The sequence below is a fragment of the Lytechinus variegatus genome, chromosome 17, assembly GCF_018143015.1.
Source record: "Lytechinus variegatus isolate NC3 chromosome 17, Lvar_3.0, whole genome shotgun sequence".
Taxonomy (NCBI): domain Eukaryota; kingdom Metazoa; phylum Echinodermata; class Echinoidea; order Temnopleuroida; family Toxopneustidae; genus Lytechinus; species Lytechinus variegatus.
Window position 1 is genome coordinate 25,817,383 of NC_054756.1, and position 19,459 is coordinate 25,836,841.

General features: G+C 36.7%; 2 protein-coding genes across 2 annotated transcripts; one reads left to right on the plus strand and one right to left on the minus strand.

The window, feature by feature from the left end:
• Positions 1-11: 11 nt before the first annotated feature.
• On the plus strand, positions 12-1,795 carry LOC121431199. The gene is made up of 3 exons (XM_041628708.1): positions 12-267; positions 1,007-1,094; positions 1,557-1,795. Exons 1-3 carry the CDS (start codon positions 93-95, stop codon positions 1,732-1,734), a joined length of 441 nt encoding a protein of 146 aa, XP_041484642.1. The 5' UTR covers positions 12-92; the 3' UTR covers positions 1,735-1,795.
• A 1,496-nt stretch (positions 1,796-3,291) lies between these two features.
• On the minus strand, positions 3,292-15,376 carry LOC121431160. Its single transcript, XM_041628666.1, has 5 exons — positions 15,309-15,376; positions 13,892-14,042; positions 7,127-7,725; positions 5,027-5,278; positions 3,292-4,343 (listed from the first exon to the last, which is right to left on the minus strand). The coding sequence occupies exons 1-5, from the start codon at positions 15,340-15,342 to the stop codon at positions 4,165-4,167; spliced, it is 1,215 nt and encodes a 404-aa protein (XP_041484600.1). The 5' UTR covers positions 15,343-15,376; the 3' UTR covers positions 3,292-4,164.
• Positions 15,377-19,459: the final 4,083 nt, after the last annotated feature.

The window sequence follows — 19,459 nt, forward strand, 5'->3', positions numbered from 1 at the left end:
CTCTCCCTGTCTATAAAAAGTCGCCGATATCTAGTGTTGCCAGCGCCAACTGTCGCAGTGGTTTTACAAACATCTCGATCTACTTTTCTTCAATGAGCGATGTCTCTACCCAAGATCAAGTACGGATACCGTTTAATGACACCACCGGAAGTTATTACCTGGACTCACTTGAACCCGATACTCGGTACTCCGTTTATATCACATTATGGAACAAAGAAAGCGAAGGTCCACCAAGTGAAGCGTCTTCGGTGACGACATATCAAACAGGTATTTATAACAGCAGTTTGGGTATTTGAAGTTATAATAATTACGATAATTTCGTGATGACGTTGAAAATAAAGTAAAGCATCGTCAACTGAAGAATGTTTACAGAGCGTCAATTAGTTTCCTCTTGTTTTATTTACATCAATCTTGTATCAGACTGAATCTTAAGTGAATTTTAAGTAAGAGCAAAGGAATAATGTGAAAAATTACAATTAAAAAATGATGAATATGATGATGGTGAAGGCCATCCTGAAGATGATCATGATGATGGTAACATGGTATCAGTAACACTGATAAGAGATAATGATAGTAAAAGCAATAATCATGATATAAATTATATTTCCTATTTCTGTTTTCACTTATACCAAATCTGAGAAAAATCCCCAGTGATTGAAAGCTAATGCAATAATTTAAAATTTACCGTCAACACTCTTCCAAGTGGATATGGGACTTTGATAACTGACATTTTCACTAAATTGCGAATATCTATTATCACTTTCATATTAATGTTATTATCATTTTTGTTCTTATGACTATTACTATGATCATTTCCATTCTCATTATCCTCATCATAATTGTTATCAATATTTTTCATCACTATCATTATAACTGTTATCATTATCACCATCTTTATCATAATAATGGTTGTCATTATCATCATCATATCATATTGCACTAATAATAATAACATAAGAAATATGCCATTAAAAACTTTTTATCATGATTACTTTTCTTCATACAGGCGCTTCGGGATCAGCTGTTCCATGGGCCCTATTTGCAATTACGTTCTTTGTTGCTGTTGTCATCGCTATCGCCTTCGTATTTTTATGGTAAGGTAAAAAAAAAAGTAAGAGAGAAAATGCACTTTGATGAAGAAAACTGTATATTCTAGATATATTGTGGTGAAATATATATATGAAAGACCCTAGGATGACGTTTTTCTTTGGGTAGAAAATCAAATGTCCTTTGCATATTATGTTCACGGGCGACGTGCCGCCAAGATTTTAATCCTGAGCATGCTGACCTATTGTGATGTGTGTTTTTTTTTTCAATTAAACTTCGGGGTAATTATAAAAAATACGCAAATCAGACATTTTTTTCGAAATGTTTTCTTCTTCTTTACCAATTTCTTTCTTATGTAGTCCACCTACATCATCCGTTATCAGCAGGAGAGACCTGTGGGTCATTGTGATTCAGATAGCTTTCGCCTCCCAGACGCAGGCGACGCCAAACAAAGTGACCATGGTGATAATGATATTGTTTTTTCCTTTTGTTCATCTTGTTGTATGCAGGAGAAGATATTCGAAAACAACCTCTGACCCTCAGCCTCCCAAGGCAAGCAGAACAAAGTCCGTTAAAGAAGAGTCAACCTATGAAAACCCAGTCTTTGATGAACCTCCTGTTAATCAGTACGAAAGTTTGGATGCCATCACCACAAACGACGATTACATGCGGCCCGATGCCCCGTGAAGCCCGTCTCACACAATTGCAAGTCAATTTTTGGTCCCTAAATCAATCATACGTCTGGCAGTTAATTAGTGATTGATTGCTAATCTGCTCCTTGAAACAATAAGTTTAATCCGATTTCCTACAGCTAACGTTGATCTATCAGTAGTAAAATTGCAACAGAATATTTGCAATAGATCGCGAATATTTCTTGCCACACCCCCGAAGTACGCGATCTGGTGCGACGCGATTTTTCAAGAAATCGCATTTTCCATTAAACATGAAAGTTCTACGAAGTAATATAATCTTATTTAAAGTTTTGCATATTGTTAGGAAAACTAAAATCATATTTTTACTTTGCAGCAAGCCCTATGGTCGGAGTTAAGCCCAAATCGGCTTCAAGTCGCAGTCGATTATTACGATTTAGAATTGAATTTGTATTTATTCCTAAGGAAGGTTCTAACTGGACTAAATTTCGATTTCAGTAGTCCTACCAAATGCTCACTTTAATGAAGAAGTTAAGTATCAAAATATGCTTAAAGGAAAAGCCCACCCCAACAAAAGTTTGATTTCAATAAAAAGAACAAAATAGTCCAATAAGCAAAACACGGAAAATTTCATCAAAATCGGATGTAAAATAAGTTATGACATTGTAAAGTTTTTCTTAATTTCACAAAACAGTTGTATGCTTATCCTGGTATGCAAATGAGGCGAGAATGATGACGTCATCTACTCACTATTTATTTTGTATTTTATTCTATGAAATATTCTAATTTTCTCCTCATTGTCAAGTGAAACAACGATTATTCCTCCCTGAACATAATGGAATAGCATTAATTGTTTAGCATAATGGTTCAATCAAGTTCATCCTTATTGTCATATCTGTTGAAATAAAAAAATTGTATAATTAAAATAATAAAAAAAACAAAAGAAATGGTGAATGAATGGCACCATTGACTGTTTCGTTTGAATGGCATTGAATTATGCAAATCACTGTGTTTTTTTTAAATATGCAAAACTTTAAAATGTCATAACTTTCTCATTTTGCATCCGATTTTGATGAAATTGTCAGCATTATGCTAGTTCGATTTTTCTCTATGTATTCAAATCAACATTTTTGGGGGGTTTGACTTGACCTTTAACATGCATAACTTCATAATTATATTTATAGAATGATAGGTGAGTTTTCATTTACCAAAAGATGAAACACTAGTAGTGTCATTTTTTTTCTTCACCCTTCAAATACTGTACAAATATATCCCACGATTACATAAAATGTAGCCACTTGATTTCAAGACAATGTCATGTAACATGTACTTCTGGCATTACATATTAACTTGTTCTGGTGTGTGTTGTAAGTGGTAAAAGTGAGGTATCGTTAAAACCACCAAAATACGTTAAATACATTAAAGGGTTGCAAGAATATGCAACTACAAAAAATAACGAACTTGCGGGTGATTTCTATGATTTTTTTTTCTTATTTTAAGGCAACACTCTCTGCAAAGGATTTTTTAGATAATAATGATACATGAGATTTGTATAGCGCACTTTCCATCATGTCCATCTTGATTAGATGCTCAAGGCGCTTCAGAGCAGAACAACAAAAACTATTTACATGCAATACATGTCTGAACAATATGTCAATGTCTAGCAACAGCACTCTTCTACATGTATTTTTTCTGGTTGACCTTGAAGGTGGTCACTGAACTTGGGTTTTCAAACTCTAGTGGGAGAGAATCACAGGCTATATAGGCCCTGCATGAGCAAAGGCCCGATCCCGCATGATTGCTTATGAATTTGTAAGAGATTTAGATGATGAGGATCGTAAATATCTTTTCAGAAGATATCTTTATCAACCTATAATGGTCAGTAAATTTTCAACGAAGTCAATTCTATATACATGTTTGTACAAAGAGTTACATACTTACAACAGATTACCACAAATAACATGAATAATTAACAGCAACAAAAAGGCATACACAGAAACCGTACAGAGCGGAAATAATAATCTTGTACACTTATTTCACATTCAAATTTTAGATTATGAACATCTGAGATAAACAATGAACAATTTCTGTACATATGGTACAAGGACCCTCGGAACTATTGCAGAGAAAGTTAATTTCAAGAGCGAACGGAGCCCTTGAATAAATTCTCATTAAATACCAAGTCAGCTAAATGGGGGTATATCATATTTTAGCACAACAAATGGCAGTAGTCGTGCGGAACTTTCGCAGTTGATCGCAAGGATCTGTATGCTTACTCTGAGTTAAGCCTCCAAACGGCCTATTATATCGCAATTCCCACTGTCGTTTCGCATCGGATTCACAAGTCCTGGCGAAAATATTTTTAAAAATCCCCCTCAGTCGGCCCGTATTATGAGTAAGCATTCATAGTGTAGGAAGCATTCATAGTGTAGGCCTCATTCAGAAATTCTGAGAAAATAAATGCTGATTATGTGATAGATTGTAAGAGGGAAAACTGAGGGTACTTACATTCTGCAATGCTCTGCACACTGATGATCTCAAACCCGTAATTACTGATGTTACCAAGGCTACTGTCAGCCGCCACGTCACAGGTGAAGTACTGCGGCAGCTCCGCTCCGTCGGTTCGGCCGAGTATCTGGGCCCTCACTGTACGTGTATAAATAAGAACACATTATGGTCGGACCAATATCTGTTTGTGGCTAGTATATATTATGGGAATGAATGATTGCACCTTGTGACCACTGATGACCGTTTATCTAGTAGCTTTGCCCACAGGGGGCATATCTGGCCCGTGCCCCCCCCCCTCCCCATTGGAAGGCATACCGGGTATAATCAAAATTTGTATTACAAATTTGCCCCCCCCCCTTTATTTATCTATCTTTTCATTTATTTATTTATCTATTTTGCTTGTCGAATTTTCCGTGGACGAAATTATCCAAAATTTTGGGTGAAAATCTTATTTTTGGTCAACATTTCATTCAGCCTATAAACTCACCCCTTTCAAAAATCCTCCGTACGCTACTGTTTTTAATAGTGCGTAATTATATTATATTTCACCTAAATTTGTCTTTTATCCAGTCTACCGTAAGATTAGGAGCACCTTTGTTATAGACCACAGGTGATGGATGAATCCTTGGAATAAGCGAAATATATTTCTGGGGTATATTTCAGTACGTGTCCAACAAATTGTCCATGTGTATAAACGTAAAAAAACATCTTGTTCCTAATGCTAAGGGAGGATCCTCATAGCATTATGTCCTTGGTTAATAACATTTTTGTCATGTTAAAAACGAATCAAGCCAGAGAGCCTGCACTCATCAAAATCATACCTTGTACTTCATAGCCACTCTTCCGCCTACGATAAACTCTCATTTTGAAGTCCTCCGAAGTCATCTCCTCAAAGGGACCATTGTCGACATCATCCGTGTGCATAAAACGGACCCGCAGTCGTGCTTCATCGTCGTTCTCGTCCGTATAAACACGTACCATGCACTTGAGAAAGACGTGCTTCATACTCTCTCCCGTGAAAGAGATGAACCAATGCCCTTGCGTGGTCATTCGTATGACCTTTGCGGGAAGATCTGCGAAAATGGACGTAATGTGCATAAAAAATGGCGAATAATGGCGAATATCATTTTCGTTACATTATTGGCTCGATCCAATCCATGATTATTATGATAATATTGATAATTCTTAGTTGTTATATAACGCATATCGCACTATGATTATCACGGCCCAATAAGAGGCTATAAGCACTTAATTCCTATTATCGGTCTTAAGGCATGGTCACACCGCCCGAGCGGTTGGGAAAAATCGAAAACAAAAAAAAGCAATCGAAAACGAAAATGGTGAACGGTAGCGAGCGGTGATGATTTTTCTTTTCTCTCCGCTCCACGACCGCTTCAACAACGCTCGGGCGGTGTGACCATGCCTTAAGATATCATTCCCCTGTCTTACCGCCCTTTTACATGGTTAAGATGACGATTCCAATGAAAAAGAAAATGACGGATTTTTAGCACGTGAGAAACCAAACCAGAACATGATTAGAATCACGAACGCTACTCACAATCACGAATTCAAATTTTAGATGAATTCCAGTTAAGTTTCACTCAAATCATAGTTTTTGAGTGAGCGTGTGAAAGGTCAGATGATTCTGAAGACGAATTGCAATCATCATTACAATGACCACTCAAGATTCATGTGTAAAAAGGCCCTTAGACCAGCTGCCGAGCTATCTTTTACAGCCCATGTGCATTTAAAGAGATTGATCCCTGTCAGGTGCCCATTACCTAATCCGAAAGTTCAGCACTGCATGTGGATAATTTTTTCATCTTTTTCTTCTTCTTGGTCTTCTTCTCCCATTAGCGTCCGCTTCTGTTTCCTTTTTATACGTTTTCTTTCTTGTTTTCATTCTTCTTTTCCTTCACGTCCTTCTTCCATTTAATATCATTTCCTTTATCCCCTTTCCCTCTCCATTATGACTGTATCGTCCCTATTTCCAATTATTTCTCTTACCCTCCCTAAGGCCTGCTCCCCCCCATCTCCTCTGTCTCCCACTCCAATTAATCCCGACCTTTCTCACTTTAACTTCAATGACATCCTCATGCAAAGTCTTATAGCTATGGAACAATCTCCCCAATTCTATAAAGAACGCAATTTCACTCAATGTATTCAAGACAAAAAAAATCCGTTAAAGCTTGTGTATAGTTTTGGTAAATCCACCAAAATGCACCTATCACTATTCCAATTCATTGCTAGCTAATATGAATGGATATGCCCTATAACAGTTATGATGTGGAGGATATGAAATGAAAATGTGTTTTACAGGATAAATTTTGCGATTTTACATGGAAATTTAACTTGATCGGGTCACCCGATCAAATTAAAATATCTGTGTGTTTTTGTCTTTCAATTAAATCCTATTCCAAATGATGGAATGGGCTGAAACTTTCAAGATATGTTCTTTGTCTGTAACTTTTGGATATCTAATCACTAAATTTATAAGATAAGTGCTTGAATGCCCATTTTTAAATTTAAAACAAGCATCGCCGAGAGAGGGCGCTATATATCCAAGATTTGAATATTTGAAATTTTCTCAGAGAAGTGCAGTTGGAAAAATATCTTACGGTCTCTACGCTTCAGTAAGACTGTCATATTAGATGATATTCGATTATCAATCACATTATTGACCCTTTACCAAAGCTATACACAGGCTTTAATGCCCGCATTGGTCTTTCAATATTCTTTAAATTTTTGATTCACCTTTATGGTTATGTTTTGTTTCATTGCAAATTATTTATTATGTACCTTTCTAAAGAAAATTGTTATCATTATTATCATTATTATTATTATTACCATTATTATTGTTATTAGCTTACATTTCAACCCATTCTACATTCATCAAGATTTAGTATTAAATTTTACGGTACCTCTGTCCTGTTCGTGTTGAAACACTCGTTCCACATCTTCAGGCGAAAGCATGCCGTAATAAACCCTTAGATCCGTGATCGATATTGGACGAATATCCGATGACGTCAAACCCTCACTGTCCCCCGCAGTCAGTAAGTGAAAAGATGTGTTCGCTGCTCGAAACTCGTCCAAGGACAACCTCGCTCCATCCAAGGACTGATGACTCGTTTCTTCAGTGACTTCTCTAGAGCTGAAGTAGATCTGCAGATCGGTGTTACAGGATAAAGTCACGAACCTCCATTCGGACCTTGGTACCTCAGCTCTTTTGGTGGACGTTCCATCTCCATGGTAACAGGAGACAACCAGGTGGTCTTCCTGCAGAGTGGCGATCAGGTAAGGAGAGCGAAACACGTGGATGGGCAGAGACCGGTCGTCGTTGTCATCGGTTCCATTTCTTAACCAGAAACTCACAGTAATGCCCTCGGTCTGGTTGCAGCATGCGATGTCGGTTAGACAGCTTTGGACGAACGGTTGAAAAGCCAAACTTGAGAGTCCGTTGGTCGCGACTGCGCATCGGTTGAATTGTGAGTTTGGACCATACCTCTGCTTCATTCCCTTACTTGGAGGGGCAAAGTATAGGCCAGGATTGAGAGGAAGGGGTAGGGAAGGCAGGCAGACAGAGGGAATCGGGGAGAGGGGGAGAGATATAGGGGGAGGGAGGAAGTGGCAAAGAGTAGAGAGAAGATATGAATTGAGAGAAGACAGAATATGATCGAGGAAAAAGAGAAGGCGTGAAAAAATGACAAAATGAGGACAGAGAAACGGAAAGAGAGTGGGAGGGGAAACGAAGGAGAGAAAATAAAAAAGAAAGAGTAAGATGTCAATGACATTCCTAACCTTTTCCTTTCGAAAATTTCACCAGTTAATAGCATGAATACAATACATAAGTGGGCACCCCCATCCACTAACATTCAAGCATCTCTGCATGCTCATAGAGTTTGGCCTCTGAATTTTTAGTTTTACTATACCTTGTATTTACAATACTTTCCGTTTGTCTTAACTCTGATATACTACAGTCACACGGCCACATACGGGGTGCTGCGAATACTTTACGGATACAATCCGTAAGCATCCGTATCCATCCGTAACTGAATCCGCAGGATCCACAGACATCCGCAGCGGGAATTTTGAAAATCTCAAAATTTTGCTGCGGATAAAAATACGTACGCATCCATATAGAAATCCGTTATCCACACGTAAAATACGTACATTGCAAAAACGCCGGTGTTAATTTAACTCCTACCTGATATCTATATTTTAAAAGTCTATGGCTTTTTGACACTTTTGCTGGGGAATTTTGAAGTCTTATATAATCATTAAAATAACATTTTTACCATGATTCACAATTTCCAATCAAGCAATTCAATACGGAAACGTTATTTTTCACATCACCATGATAGGCCAGGGTATCGCATTTTTGAACAAGATTTCTTTTGCCAAACACTGTCTTTAAAAGTACTGTTGTTTCACTTTGCGAATACTACCGAATCAGATATTCATTTCATGGTTATTATTCTGGCATATAATGCTATACGTGTCACAAGGTAAAATGTTTCGCAAAAAACCTAAAAAGATGTTCATTGCCAAGAGGAAACTGGCATGAATAAGGTAACCAAATGATGTAAATTCATTTGTGAAATAATCATGTGATAAGAAAATCTTTAAAGCTCCTATTTCACAAAACAAATGGGGGAAGATTGTTTCAAACCTAATACTTCGGAAAAAATATATATGATTCCTTTTGAATGTTCTTTTATTATATCAAGAACATTTAGCTATTTACAATACAAAATTCTTCATAACATCCTTGGTGTTAACAAGTATCTGAAAACTGTTGGTATATCTAATTCTAATTTGTGTTCCTTTTGTTAAAAATTGTCTGAAACTATTGCCTATTTATTTGGGAATGTCCGTTCACTCGTCGATTTTAGATGATTTTGAAAAATGCACTCTCAAAAGTAAAATAATAATGACCTTTACCTTAGTCATGTTAGTCTTGTGACCTAAAACTCGAGCAGAATTGTCAGTAATACTTTATAACCCTTATGTCCAAGTTTCATAAACTAGATCTATATGCCTTTTAAGTTATGATGACATTTCAAAAACTTAACCTTAGGTTAAGATAAGATCTTGAGGCCGCCGAGTTCGGAGAAGCGGCGCCTAAAGTCTCGCTCTGCTATGCAGGCGAGACAAAAATTACGCATTTTCATTATTCAAATAACAAAGGCATTCGCAGGTCCGTAACATGTGACTGTAGTAGTAGTATTATATCCCATATATCATAAAATTGTCACATTGTATTGTATTTGATTTTGACATGTTGTGCTCATGCGTTTTACACTATTTTGGTCTTAGACATGTTAGAATACATGCAGAAACTCCTGCAAAAAAGATAACCACCATCATTCAATTTAGCGTAATTTCCTGATGAAAGGAAGCATATGTATAGCGAAACACTTCCTCATGCTCCTTGAGTAAGTAATGACCCCCCGTCCTTTGTTGTTTACCATTACACGACCTTTTTCTCAGTAATTAATGATTCTCATCTTGTTCCCGTATTTTATCTAATTCAACCTCGACATGAAGAGTTAGTGTCATCCTACCACGACAGCCGGACCGACACGGATAATTTTTATATAAAGTGGAAGGGCGTTCATCGGTGCCAAACCTGTAGGGTCCGCGGGTGAAATCATAGAGCTGTTGTTAATAGCTCCTTGGGTAAAATGTATGTGTAATGATTAAAGTCAAAACGTCAAATGCGAGCGTCGATGGCGTAATCATTCTTGAAACGCCTCCAAAACCAATTAACACCAACATTGTCATCGTGGGATGTGTGCAGTATAGTAATGATTGAGGAGAAAGAATAAGAAATATGAGAGGAGGTAATAAAGGAAAAACAGAAGGGGAAAGACTTTTTTTTTAAATCACCCCTTCCCTATAAAACGATATAGGCCTACTTCCCAACGTTGGCAAAAGGGAGCAAGTGACGCATCAGTCAAATTTCAAAAACTTTATAAAAGAAATATAATTTTGGATGAGAGAAAGTGGGGTTTGATATCAATGAGGGCGTGGGCTTATTTCAATAGAGGATGTGATGTATAAGATATATATAAGATATGTCGTGGCTGAGTGGTCTAAGGCGCCTGGCGATACATGGAAAGTCCGGGGTTCGATCCCGTGAGCAATAAGGCTTTATAATTATCTACCATGCTCTTTTATCCTGCTTTCAAATAAATCGAAATGCATTATTGGTAACTAGGTCCCACGCCCCTCATCCTTTTCCCTCCCCCTTCTCCCCCCCCCCTCTTTCTTTCTCTCTCTCTCCCTTTATCTCTCCCTCTCTCTCCATCACACTTCCCATATTAATTAAAAACGATGCAATCGCAATAGAGAAAAAGTGCAGGAGAAACGTAAAATAATCATATGAAAAGTTGTTTCTGTAGAGAATATACAGGAATTATATTCATCGTAAACGCATATACGAATAGAAAGGAAATGACAAAAAAAGAACGTAATTAGCTAACGACCATTTTGCCTTTGTCATCCCAAAATTTAATTCAATCTACCCAGTGCTTTTGTGTGAAAGAATATCAGAGAACAACCTCCATTACCATCACTATGCCACTCTCAGTGGCGTATCTACATGTATATAAACAGCGGGCGGGGACAAGCGCTAAAATCGCGCCCCTTTCAAAGTGTATTACATACAATATTCTACACTCGACCAGTCGAAATAATATGAATGCGAGTGTGAATATCTTTCACTAATTAGACGATAAGACGGAATATTCTAAGTTACGTTTTTATAATCCTGAAAAGTATGCGTATCAAACGTAAATAATGAATGCGAGCGCTAAGCGCGAGCTGAAAATTATTGATATTCAGACCTGAAAAGGGAACATGTAAAAAGACCCTTCTTATGAAAGATTTGATAGGTATCGCAGTAAATAAGTTGATATAATGCGAGGGCGAGTTTTTTTCCAATATCAAGATCTTAACAATGAATATTTAAGTACTTTTGGCATCATTAACATGATGCATATCTAAACACTGAATGAGAGCGCGAAGCGCGAGCTGAAAATCATTGATTAAGACCTGCAATCGGGGAATTTTAGGGAGAATTAATCTAACTAAATGAGTATATAACTAAGCAATTAATGCAAGCGAGATGGGTCTGCTGAAATTTGTCATATGCTTACATGAAAAGGGAAAATGTCAAGGCTTCTGTATAAGATTTCATAAAAAAGTACCGGTATGCGAATCTCATCGGCGTAATGCGAGCGCGAAGCGATAGCTGATTTTTTAGTATTTATCTTCACTTGAAAAGGGTCATTTTGTAAAATTAATGAAGAGGGATTGTATCTCCCTTATTGAATTAGCGCGTGGTTTAAACAGGTTAAAAGCTTTGGCAATTATACTTTTAAAAATTATGTATTTCAGAATTCTTTGTAAGAATTAATGAAGAGTAGCGTATCAAAATGCAAATCCGCAGCTAGATTTGAAATTTTATTACACTTACTGTTGAAAAAGGAATATTTTCTATAAGGAGTATTTGTTGGAATTCTTGAAGAGAATAAATATATCAAAAATCAAAATATGGCACGAATATTCATCCCTGGGTAACTTACAAGCAAGATTCATTTTCTAATTGTGTTGGAAATTGCGTTACCATGGTAATAGAATAGGGCGGGGGTATTAATCACCTTCAGTGGTATTACTTTTCTGTGCATATATTCCTTTGCATTTTCTCTACATTTTTTGTTTTCACTCTAAATTACAGGGATTTAAAATAAGTCCAGATGGACTGTAGTTAGGGACCAATCGATTTCTGGATTTAGTTTTAATCCTAAAGACTTAAATTTAAATCTCAAATGATTTAAATCTTTCGAGATTTAAAAATGAATCTAAAGGATTCAAACTAAATCCAGATATCGATTGATCCCTAACTACAGTCCATGTGGACTTATTTTAAATCCCTGTAATTTAGAGTGTTCCGTTTCTGTTTTTTTGGGCCCCCTCTCCCCTCTTTTGCGTCCCCTTAAAGTGGCACCCGGGGCACGTGGCCCCTTGCCACCCATTAGATACACCACTGGCCTCTCTTTTCCAACTGATTGATAATCTTTTTATCTGAAAATGAAAACGATAAATTAATGAAACTAAATTCAATCTACCGTGCATGCCCTTGTGTGTAAGGATAATAGCAGAACAACCTTCTTTATCATTTTACCACCCATCTTCCAATAATAGTAATGATTATCTGAAAAGGAAAACGACAAATTAATGAAAATAACCAGTCATGCATAAGTCTTGCAATTATAATCATTGCTTTTATACTCAGCAATTTGATGAATTGTCCTCGAAGTGATCATAATATAGCTTGGAAAGAGTGTGGTTTTCTATTTGAACACAATGTATTGAATATTGGATATATTCAATATTGTGTTAAAATAGAAAAACCCAGTGCTCGATAGATCTCCGTACACAGCAAAAACTGTGGTGTTAACCGGTGTACATAGAGGACCACACCAGTTATTTTACACCGTTGTTAAATTGGTGGTGTTAGTTTTACGCATTATAAGTGTTATTGCAACACCTATGGTTGTTACATTTACACTCTTTGGTGCTATGTTCAATCTCTAGGGTGTTATTTTAACTTCTCAGGGTGTGATCCCCTGTTAACACCAATTGGTGTCAGTTTTAACACCACAATTTTTACAGTGTACGTGATCAGTGTGTGTGTGATATAAAGATTAAATACTGAAATTTAGGATTTGTTGTATGTTTTTTATATTTCAATAGTATTTTATTGATACTTTCCAATAAAACATATGATACAGATCAGTAAGGATACATTCATACATTTTGTGTTTACACATATTGCTGCAAATAACAAAGTAAGTACAGGTTTGTTACGTACAGTTATTGTTTAAAAGATACATGTAAGTATAGAGAAAAAAGAAGTATAAAAAAAGAAGTATAGACCTACCAAAAAAAGAGAAACAATCGCCACTTTTTCTTTAGCAGGATTTGTTGTATGTTTATTTGTACATCATCTGCAATATAGACTTTATTGTACAGTAATATTCAGTTGAACAGTGATATCGGTTGTAACGTTATGGCATTAAATCCACATTGGCTGTGAATAATGACAGGTCGACTTTTCATATGTATTTTTAAATCTCAAGGATTAATATTTAAATCTCAAATTCGATTCTTTTAGATTTGTGTTTAAATCAACAAGGTGTAAGTCTAAATCTAATATTCGGCTTTACATTATTCACAGCCGATATTCCCACTTGTTCTTTTGTTTTTCATTATATGGAATTGGGTTTATTCAAAATGTTTCTTCCAAGAACTAAAACAGTTGGATTGACATCTGATTAAGTGCATTAGTTATTGATTGCTGCAACTTATTTCATTAAAATAGAGACACATCATGTATGAAAAATGACACATTTATGACTTCATGTAATAACATTAGAAAAAGGAAAGTGGGGATTGCCATCATCAGCCCACCTAATGAATATTAATGAATACGTGCACATAACTGTTTAAAAAAATATTGCTAAACCTTAAATTTCAATGGCTTCGTTATCTGTTATCCGATTTTGATTAAATGTTCAGCATCCTGCTCTGTGAATTTTACTCTGTTTATTTAGATATAAGTAGTTTCAGCCCAGAGAATCCCTTTATGTCATAATATCAGGAATGGGATATCGACTTACCCGTCTGCATAACCGAATATGTTTCCTTTAGTAGGGGAAACAAGTTGCACAAGCGGTTCGTCCCAGCATTTCCATGGTCTGACCGCTCCCCGCGTGCTCCCGCTATCCATCTCGTTCAGCGACCACTGAAAGTCGGGTTCTGGAAGCTGATCTGGATTCATTCAAGAAAAGATATGCAAAAAGAAGCATCATTGGTCCCAATAAGAACCTTTCATGAGCTATGACTTATCTAGCAACATCCAAAATTAATATGCGAAAGACATGGGCCTGTTTTCACTGTAAAAACTGTGGTGTTAAAACTGACACCAATTGGTGTTAATAGAGGACCACACCCTGAGGTGTTAAAATTACACCCTAAAGATTGAACATAACACCAAAGAGTGTAAATGTAACAACCAAAGGTGTTGTAATAACACCTATAGATGTGAAACTAACACCACCAATTTAAAACCGGTGTAAAATAACTGGTGTTGTCCTCTATATATGTACACCCGTTAACACCATAGTTTTTGCTGTGTGAACATTTAAACTATTATAAAACTTAAGTTCGCGTTTTTATGGCAACTGCAATGGTAGCACCAAAGTAAAATCAAGTTAACTGTATTAGTTACAATGTCAAAAATGCAATTATGTAGTTGAATCCGGCCCATGTTAAATAATAATACTTAAAAAAAATTGCTTGTTCTCGACAACCTGAAAGTCTGACAGAGGCGCTAGGCTTGCCTTAACAACCTAGCAAAAATGATGGACGTATCATAGTAAACGGATTACTGACAGATGAAATAATATTTTCCGTGAGATTTCCAATTGAGACATGAACAACCATTAAGCCTTTATACAACCGAATATGCATAGCCTGTAAATAAGTCTTAAGGGACCAATTGCGCAAGAGCACATTCGCATCATGCCCAAATATGCCTAAATCTTGAGACACACATAAAAGGTGTAACCCTATATACTGTTCATGATTTGGGAGTATATTCGGCGGTAATTGATTGTATTAATGATATTTAATTATTGGTAGACCGTAAGGTACATCGCTGAGTATTTTAAAGGCCTATACGGAAAGGCCGGATACACATGATCGTATCATTTTTTTCCAATGTGTGTTTTTTTGTCTAAAAAGCTAAAATTGAAGAGAAAAAAATCTTCAAGTAGGCCCAACTGGGGCCCGTTTCATAAAGAGTTGCAATTGTTGTAACTTTGCCGCTATCGCAACTACCATGGTAACGGGGCTCACCAATCAAAATCAAGGTTACCATGGTAGTTGCCATATAATGGCGAAGTTACAACAGTTGTAACTTATGAAACGGGCCCCAGAAGTCAGATTTGATACTTCAACGATATAATAACACCACCAGTAATTTTCTTCTTTTTTAAAAAATTAATTTCATGTGGCAAAAAAAAAGAACCTTACCGTTGGGGACTGCACATTTTAGTCTCATCTCCATATCCACGCAGACCTGACTGGGGGTTCCAGCTGCAGATACTATCGAGTTTTCACAGAGTAGCACGCCGTCTTCACATCTTTTAGTAAAAGACAGGCCTGTTTCGCCAAGACTACGATGGGTGAACCTTTCACGGCACTCGGTCTCCTGGATTGGTGTGCATACCTTAACCAATGGGGAGAAAGAGAACGTAACGATCTAGAAAGGGACAATCACTAGTGGATCCAGGGGAGGGGGGGGGCACAGCCAGCCCATGCCCCCTCCCCCTTGAGAGGCACAATAAAAAATTCGAATGTAAATATGCGGTTATACACAAGTGTGCCCCCCCCCCCCCTTTAAAGGGTGAAACTTTTTTTTCTTCTTCTTCTTCTTCTTTTTTTTGCTTGTCAATTTTTCCTCTTAATCATGTTGACCAATTTAAAAAATAATATGAATCTGAAATGTTCAAGTCTTTACCTCAGAAAAATCTTCCTGCTCGCCGGTATCGGTTAAAGAATCCTCCGTAGAGTACCAATCTGTCCAGTAGGTAGTTGATGGCGGCTGCGAATCTTGATGATCGAATAATTATGAGGGAAGGAGCAAAGGAAAAATGGTACGATGAAGAAAAATGAAAAACAAATATATAAAGCAAGAAGAAAAAATGGCGGTAAAATATATGAAGGAGGAAAATATGAATGATGGTGGTCCTGGTGATTATGATACCGAGGTTGATGACAAGGGAGGTGATGATGATGATGATGCTGATGATGATGATGGTGGTGGTAATGATGATATCATGGTGGTGGTAATAATGATATCATACCTTGATGATATCAAGGTTAAAATGATTATGATGCTAAAAATACTAATAGCGATGATGATGGTGATGATGATGGTGGTGGTGATGATGATGATGATGATGTATATATGATGATGATAAACATGATGATGATGAGGAGAGGCAGAATGAAGAAAATAAAATACGTACTATCAACACAGGACTGCCCCGTAGTGCCAGCGTCTTGCATGTGTACAATATGAATCGCCATCATCATAATCAACTGCAAATGGAATAATATAATTGAGAATGTTTTGAATCAAAACGTTGAAGTAAGTTGTAAAGATGCAACTTTACACTGAATTAAACTCGAGAAAGTCATAAATGGAAATAAGTTTGATATTCTTTGCTCATGCATGAATCAACTTGTCCTATTTTCCTTCAATTTTTTTCCCTTCTTTCTTTCCTTCCTTCTTTCATTCTCTTGTACTTTCTTTTTTTCTTAATTATTTCTTTCTTTCCTTTCTTTCTTTCTTTCTTTCTTTCTTCCTTCCTTCCTTCCTTCTTTCCTTTCCTTTCCTTTCCTTTCTTTCTTTCTTTCTTTCCTTCGTTTTCTTTCTTTCTTTCTTTCTTTCTTCTCCCTTTTATTTTTCCTATTTTAGTTTTCGTTTTCCCGGCGAACTCGTCCGGGGGTGAGACAGTCTGCTGTGCAAACTCTTCACGCGAGTTAAGGGTCTGAATGTGCAGCCTACTCATGCCTTGTGTACTGGAGGCTCTCTCACTCAGTTTTGTATGTGCTAGTCTGTGCATGGAGACACACTTATTGGTCAAAGTTTCAAACAGTGTCTGCGGCTGTAGACTAGGGTGAGAATGCCCCCACCCCCTCCGCCTACGCACACTAGCTGAAGGGCTTACTTGCAGATCAATATTTATCCCCCCCCCCCCAAAAAAAAAAGATAATGAAATACTACATTCACTGACCCTATATAAGTGATCTTTGACCTTTCTCATGCGCCCTGAAACCCATGCAGAATGATAAGTTATAGAAGATTGACCTTATGTGTGTCCAAGTTTCATGAAAAAAAGACCACATCATTTTAAAATTATGATGACATTTCAAGTCTAAAACTTAACCTTGGTTAATATTTTAATGTTGACGACGCCGCCGCCTTATAGGAAAAGCGGCGCTTGCAGGGGAGGCTAAAAAATATTAAAAAATAGTTGTTCAATTTGTTTTTCTGATGAGATAACTCCCGAAGGAACTCGGCAAAGCAGCTATCTGTGCATCAACGCCAAGCTGGTATATATAACCAATTACATTTGAAACATTTTTACGTCTAGCTAGGATAGTCAGTCACAGTGGCTGACCGTTTTAGAAGACAAAAATTACTCTCGGGCATTTTCGGGTAAACTGTGGAGATAATGGCAGAGCAGTTTGGATTTGAACGCACAACCTTTCAATCATGAGTCCAATGCTCCAACCACTGGACCACACAGCCAAATCTGACACTAGTCTGTGTTTCAAAAGGCAAACTCTGAGGTGTTAGAATAACACCCTATAGAGTATTAAAATAACATGAAAGAATGATTAAGTAGCACTCCAAAAGTGTTATAATAGCACATACGGGTGTTGACGCAGCATCATCACAAATTTAACATCATAGTAAACTGAATGATGCCGCCCCCCCCCCCCTCTCTCTCTCTTTCTCTCTCTGTATATACGCCGGTCGAAACCATAGTTTGTGTTGTTAACTGACATAGCAGCACATCTTATTAATCGAGAGGTCTTTGTCGAAAGTTAGTGATCCGGGACAGCCGATCGTCCTAAGATTCGGAGCCGACGAAAATTTGCGAACATTTCGTTTGGTCCAGAATCCAGGACGACACTGCTATTTTGATTCACCGATATTCGTCAAAAGCCTTCATTGTCGTGAAGGGCTTTTGACAATAGATTCTCTACGTTCCAGAAAGCGTCTGCGTAATATTGCAAAAAAAATCTGAATTTTACTGTGTCACATTGCTTTCATTTCCCTTTTTTGTCTCGATGAGAGACTTATTCACATTCAGATCTAAGGTTGACGTAAAACAAAATCGGAAATCATGAATACATTAAGACCAGTATGAAATTCCAGTACTTCAAGACCAGTTTAATTTTTAACTGGACCAGTAAAATTTTAACTGGACCAGTATGACCAGTTAGACCAGTAAACTGATGTTCCAATTTCCAGAGTTACCAGTTAAAATTATACTGGTCTAACTGGTCCAGTAGAACTGGTTTTTCCTTCTGGGTAAAAACATCTTAGCCAGTATTGGGTAAAGTGGGAATATGCATGCTTGCTGGGTAAAATGATACCAAAGTAAATTTTACGCAATGTTGCGTTTGAATTTACCCTTAAAGGTATTGTTTAACTTTGTTAGCAGCCAATTAAAAAAATTCTCAAACCAAGATGAAACATGTGTACAAGTGCATGTATTAGAACTAATAAACCCTGAAAACAACCATTATTGAGAAAGAAAAGCTAAAACTACAAGGCAAACCCCGATTTTGTAAATAGGCGTCTTATAGACGCCTAAATAGTACACATAAGTGTATGGGATGAAATTAAGATGGTGTTTCCGGTCACTTTATATTTCAATTTTTGAAGCACTAAATAATTATTTTCGAACGCAATTTTTTCTGGGCTTCATTTTTATAACATATCACAGACACAGGTGACAAGTGTGACCTTCTAGCTCAGAGTTTTTAAAAGTCAAACCAATGTTAACCAATCACTTTAAACTTGCATTTTGCCCAAGATGGGGGAAAAATTACATAGTAAACATGCTTGTTCCCTTTTTACCCAATATTGGGTAAATTTACACTCAATCTTTTTAGAGTGTAAATATCAATGCCCGTAAATTACCAAATCAGATTTGAATTTCTTAATTGACTTATATGGATCTTATAACAGTTCATTTTATAGGCGAGTAAACCGTTGCTTTGATCTTTCCTTTTTTTCTATCAATACTAAATATTAACATTTTATTTTCTTCTCACAAGCACATGTTTCAAAATAAAACATCTTATTTCTAACTCTGTCTTGCTCCTGTCCACAATACAACCTTATACAGTGCGTATCAAAAAAAGTTTACACTTAGAAAAAGTCCTATAAAATTATACATTTGTAATATCCTGAAGATTTTTCCACATTTTAACATTGGTACAGATCCAATAAAGCGAATGACGACATAACTGTCAAAAAATGTTTTCACTTGAGTGAGCACCATTTACTTTTGAAAAACTAGTGAAAATGATTTGCGCAGAACTCTGAAATAGTCATGCGAATAAAATATTGTAAAAGTAGACCTTGATCATGAAGAACA

Bases quoted from the DNA above. Each gene is read 5' to 3' on its own strand.
- LOC121431199 (XM_041628708.1), top strand. From the start codon at position 93: ATGAGCGATGTCTCTACCCAAGATCAAGTACGGATACCGTTTAATGAC. The intron at 268-1,006 runs GTATTTATAACA...TTCTTCATACAG, and splicing joins GGTGACGACATATCAAACAG to GCGCTTCGGGATCAGCTGTT. The intron at 1,095-1,556 runs GTAAGGTAAAAA...TGTTGTATGCAG, and splicing joins ATCGCCTTCGTATTTTTATG to GAGAAGATATTCGAAAACAA.
- LOC121431160 (XM_041628666.1), bottom strand. From the start codon at position 15,342: ATGGAGATGAGACTAAAATGTGCAGTCCCCAACG. The intron at 5,279-7,126 runs GTACCGTAAAAT...CCATTTTCGCAG, and splicing joins TCAACACGAACAGGACAGAG to ATCTTCCCGCAAAGGTCATA. The intron at 4,344-5,026 runs GTATGATTTTGA...ATACACGTACAG, and splicing joins GAGTGGCTATGAAGTACAAG to TGAGGGCCCAGATACTCGGC.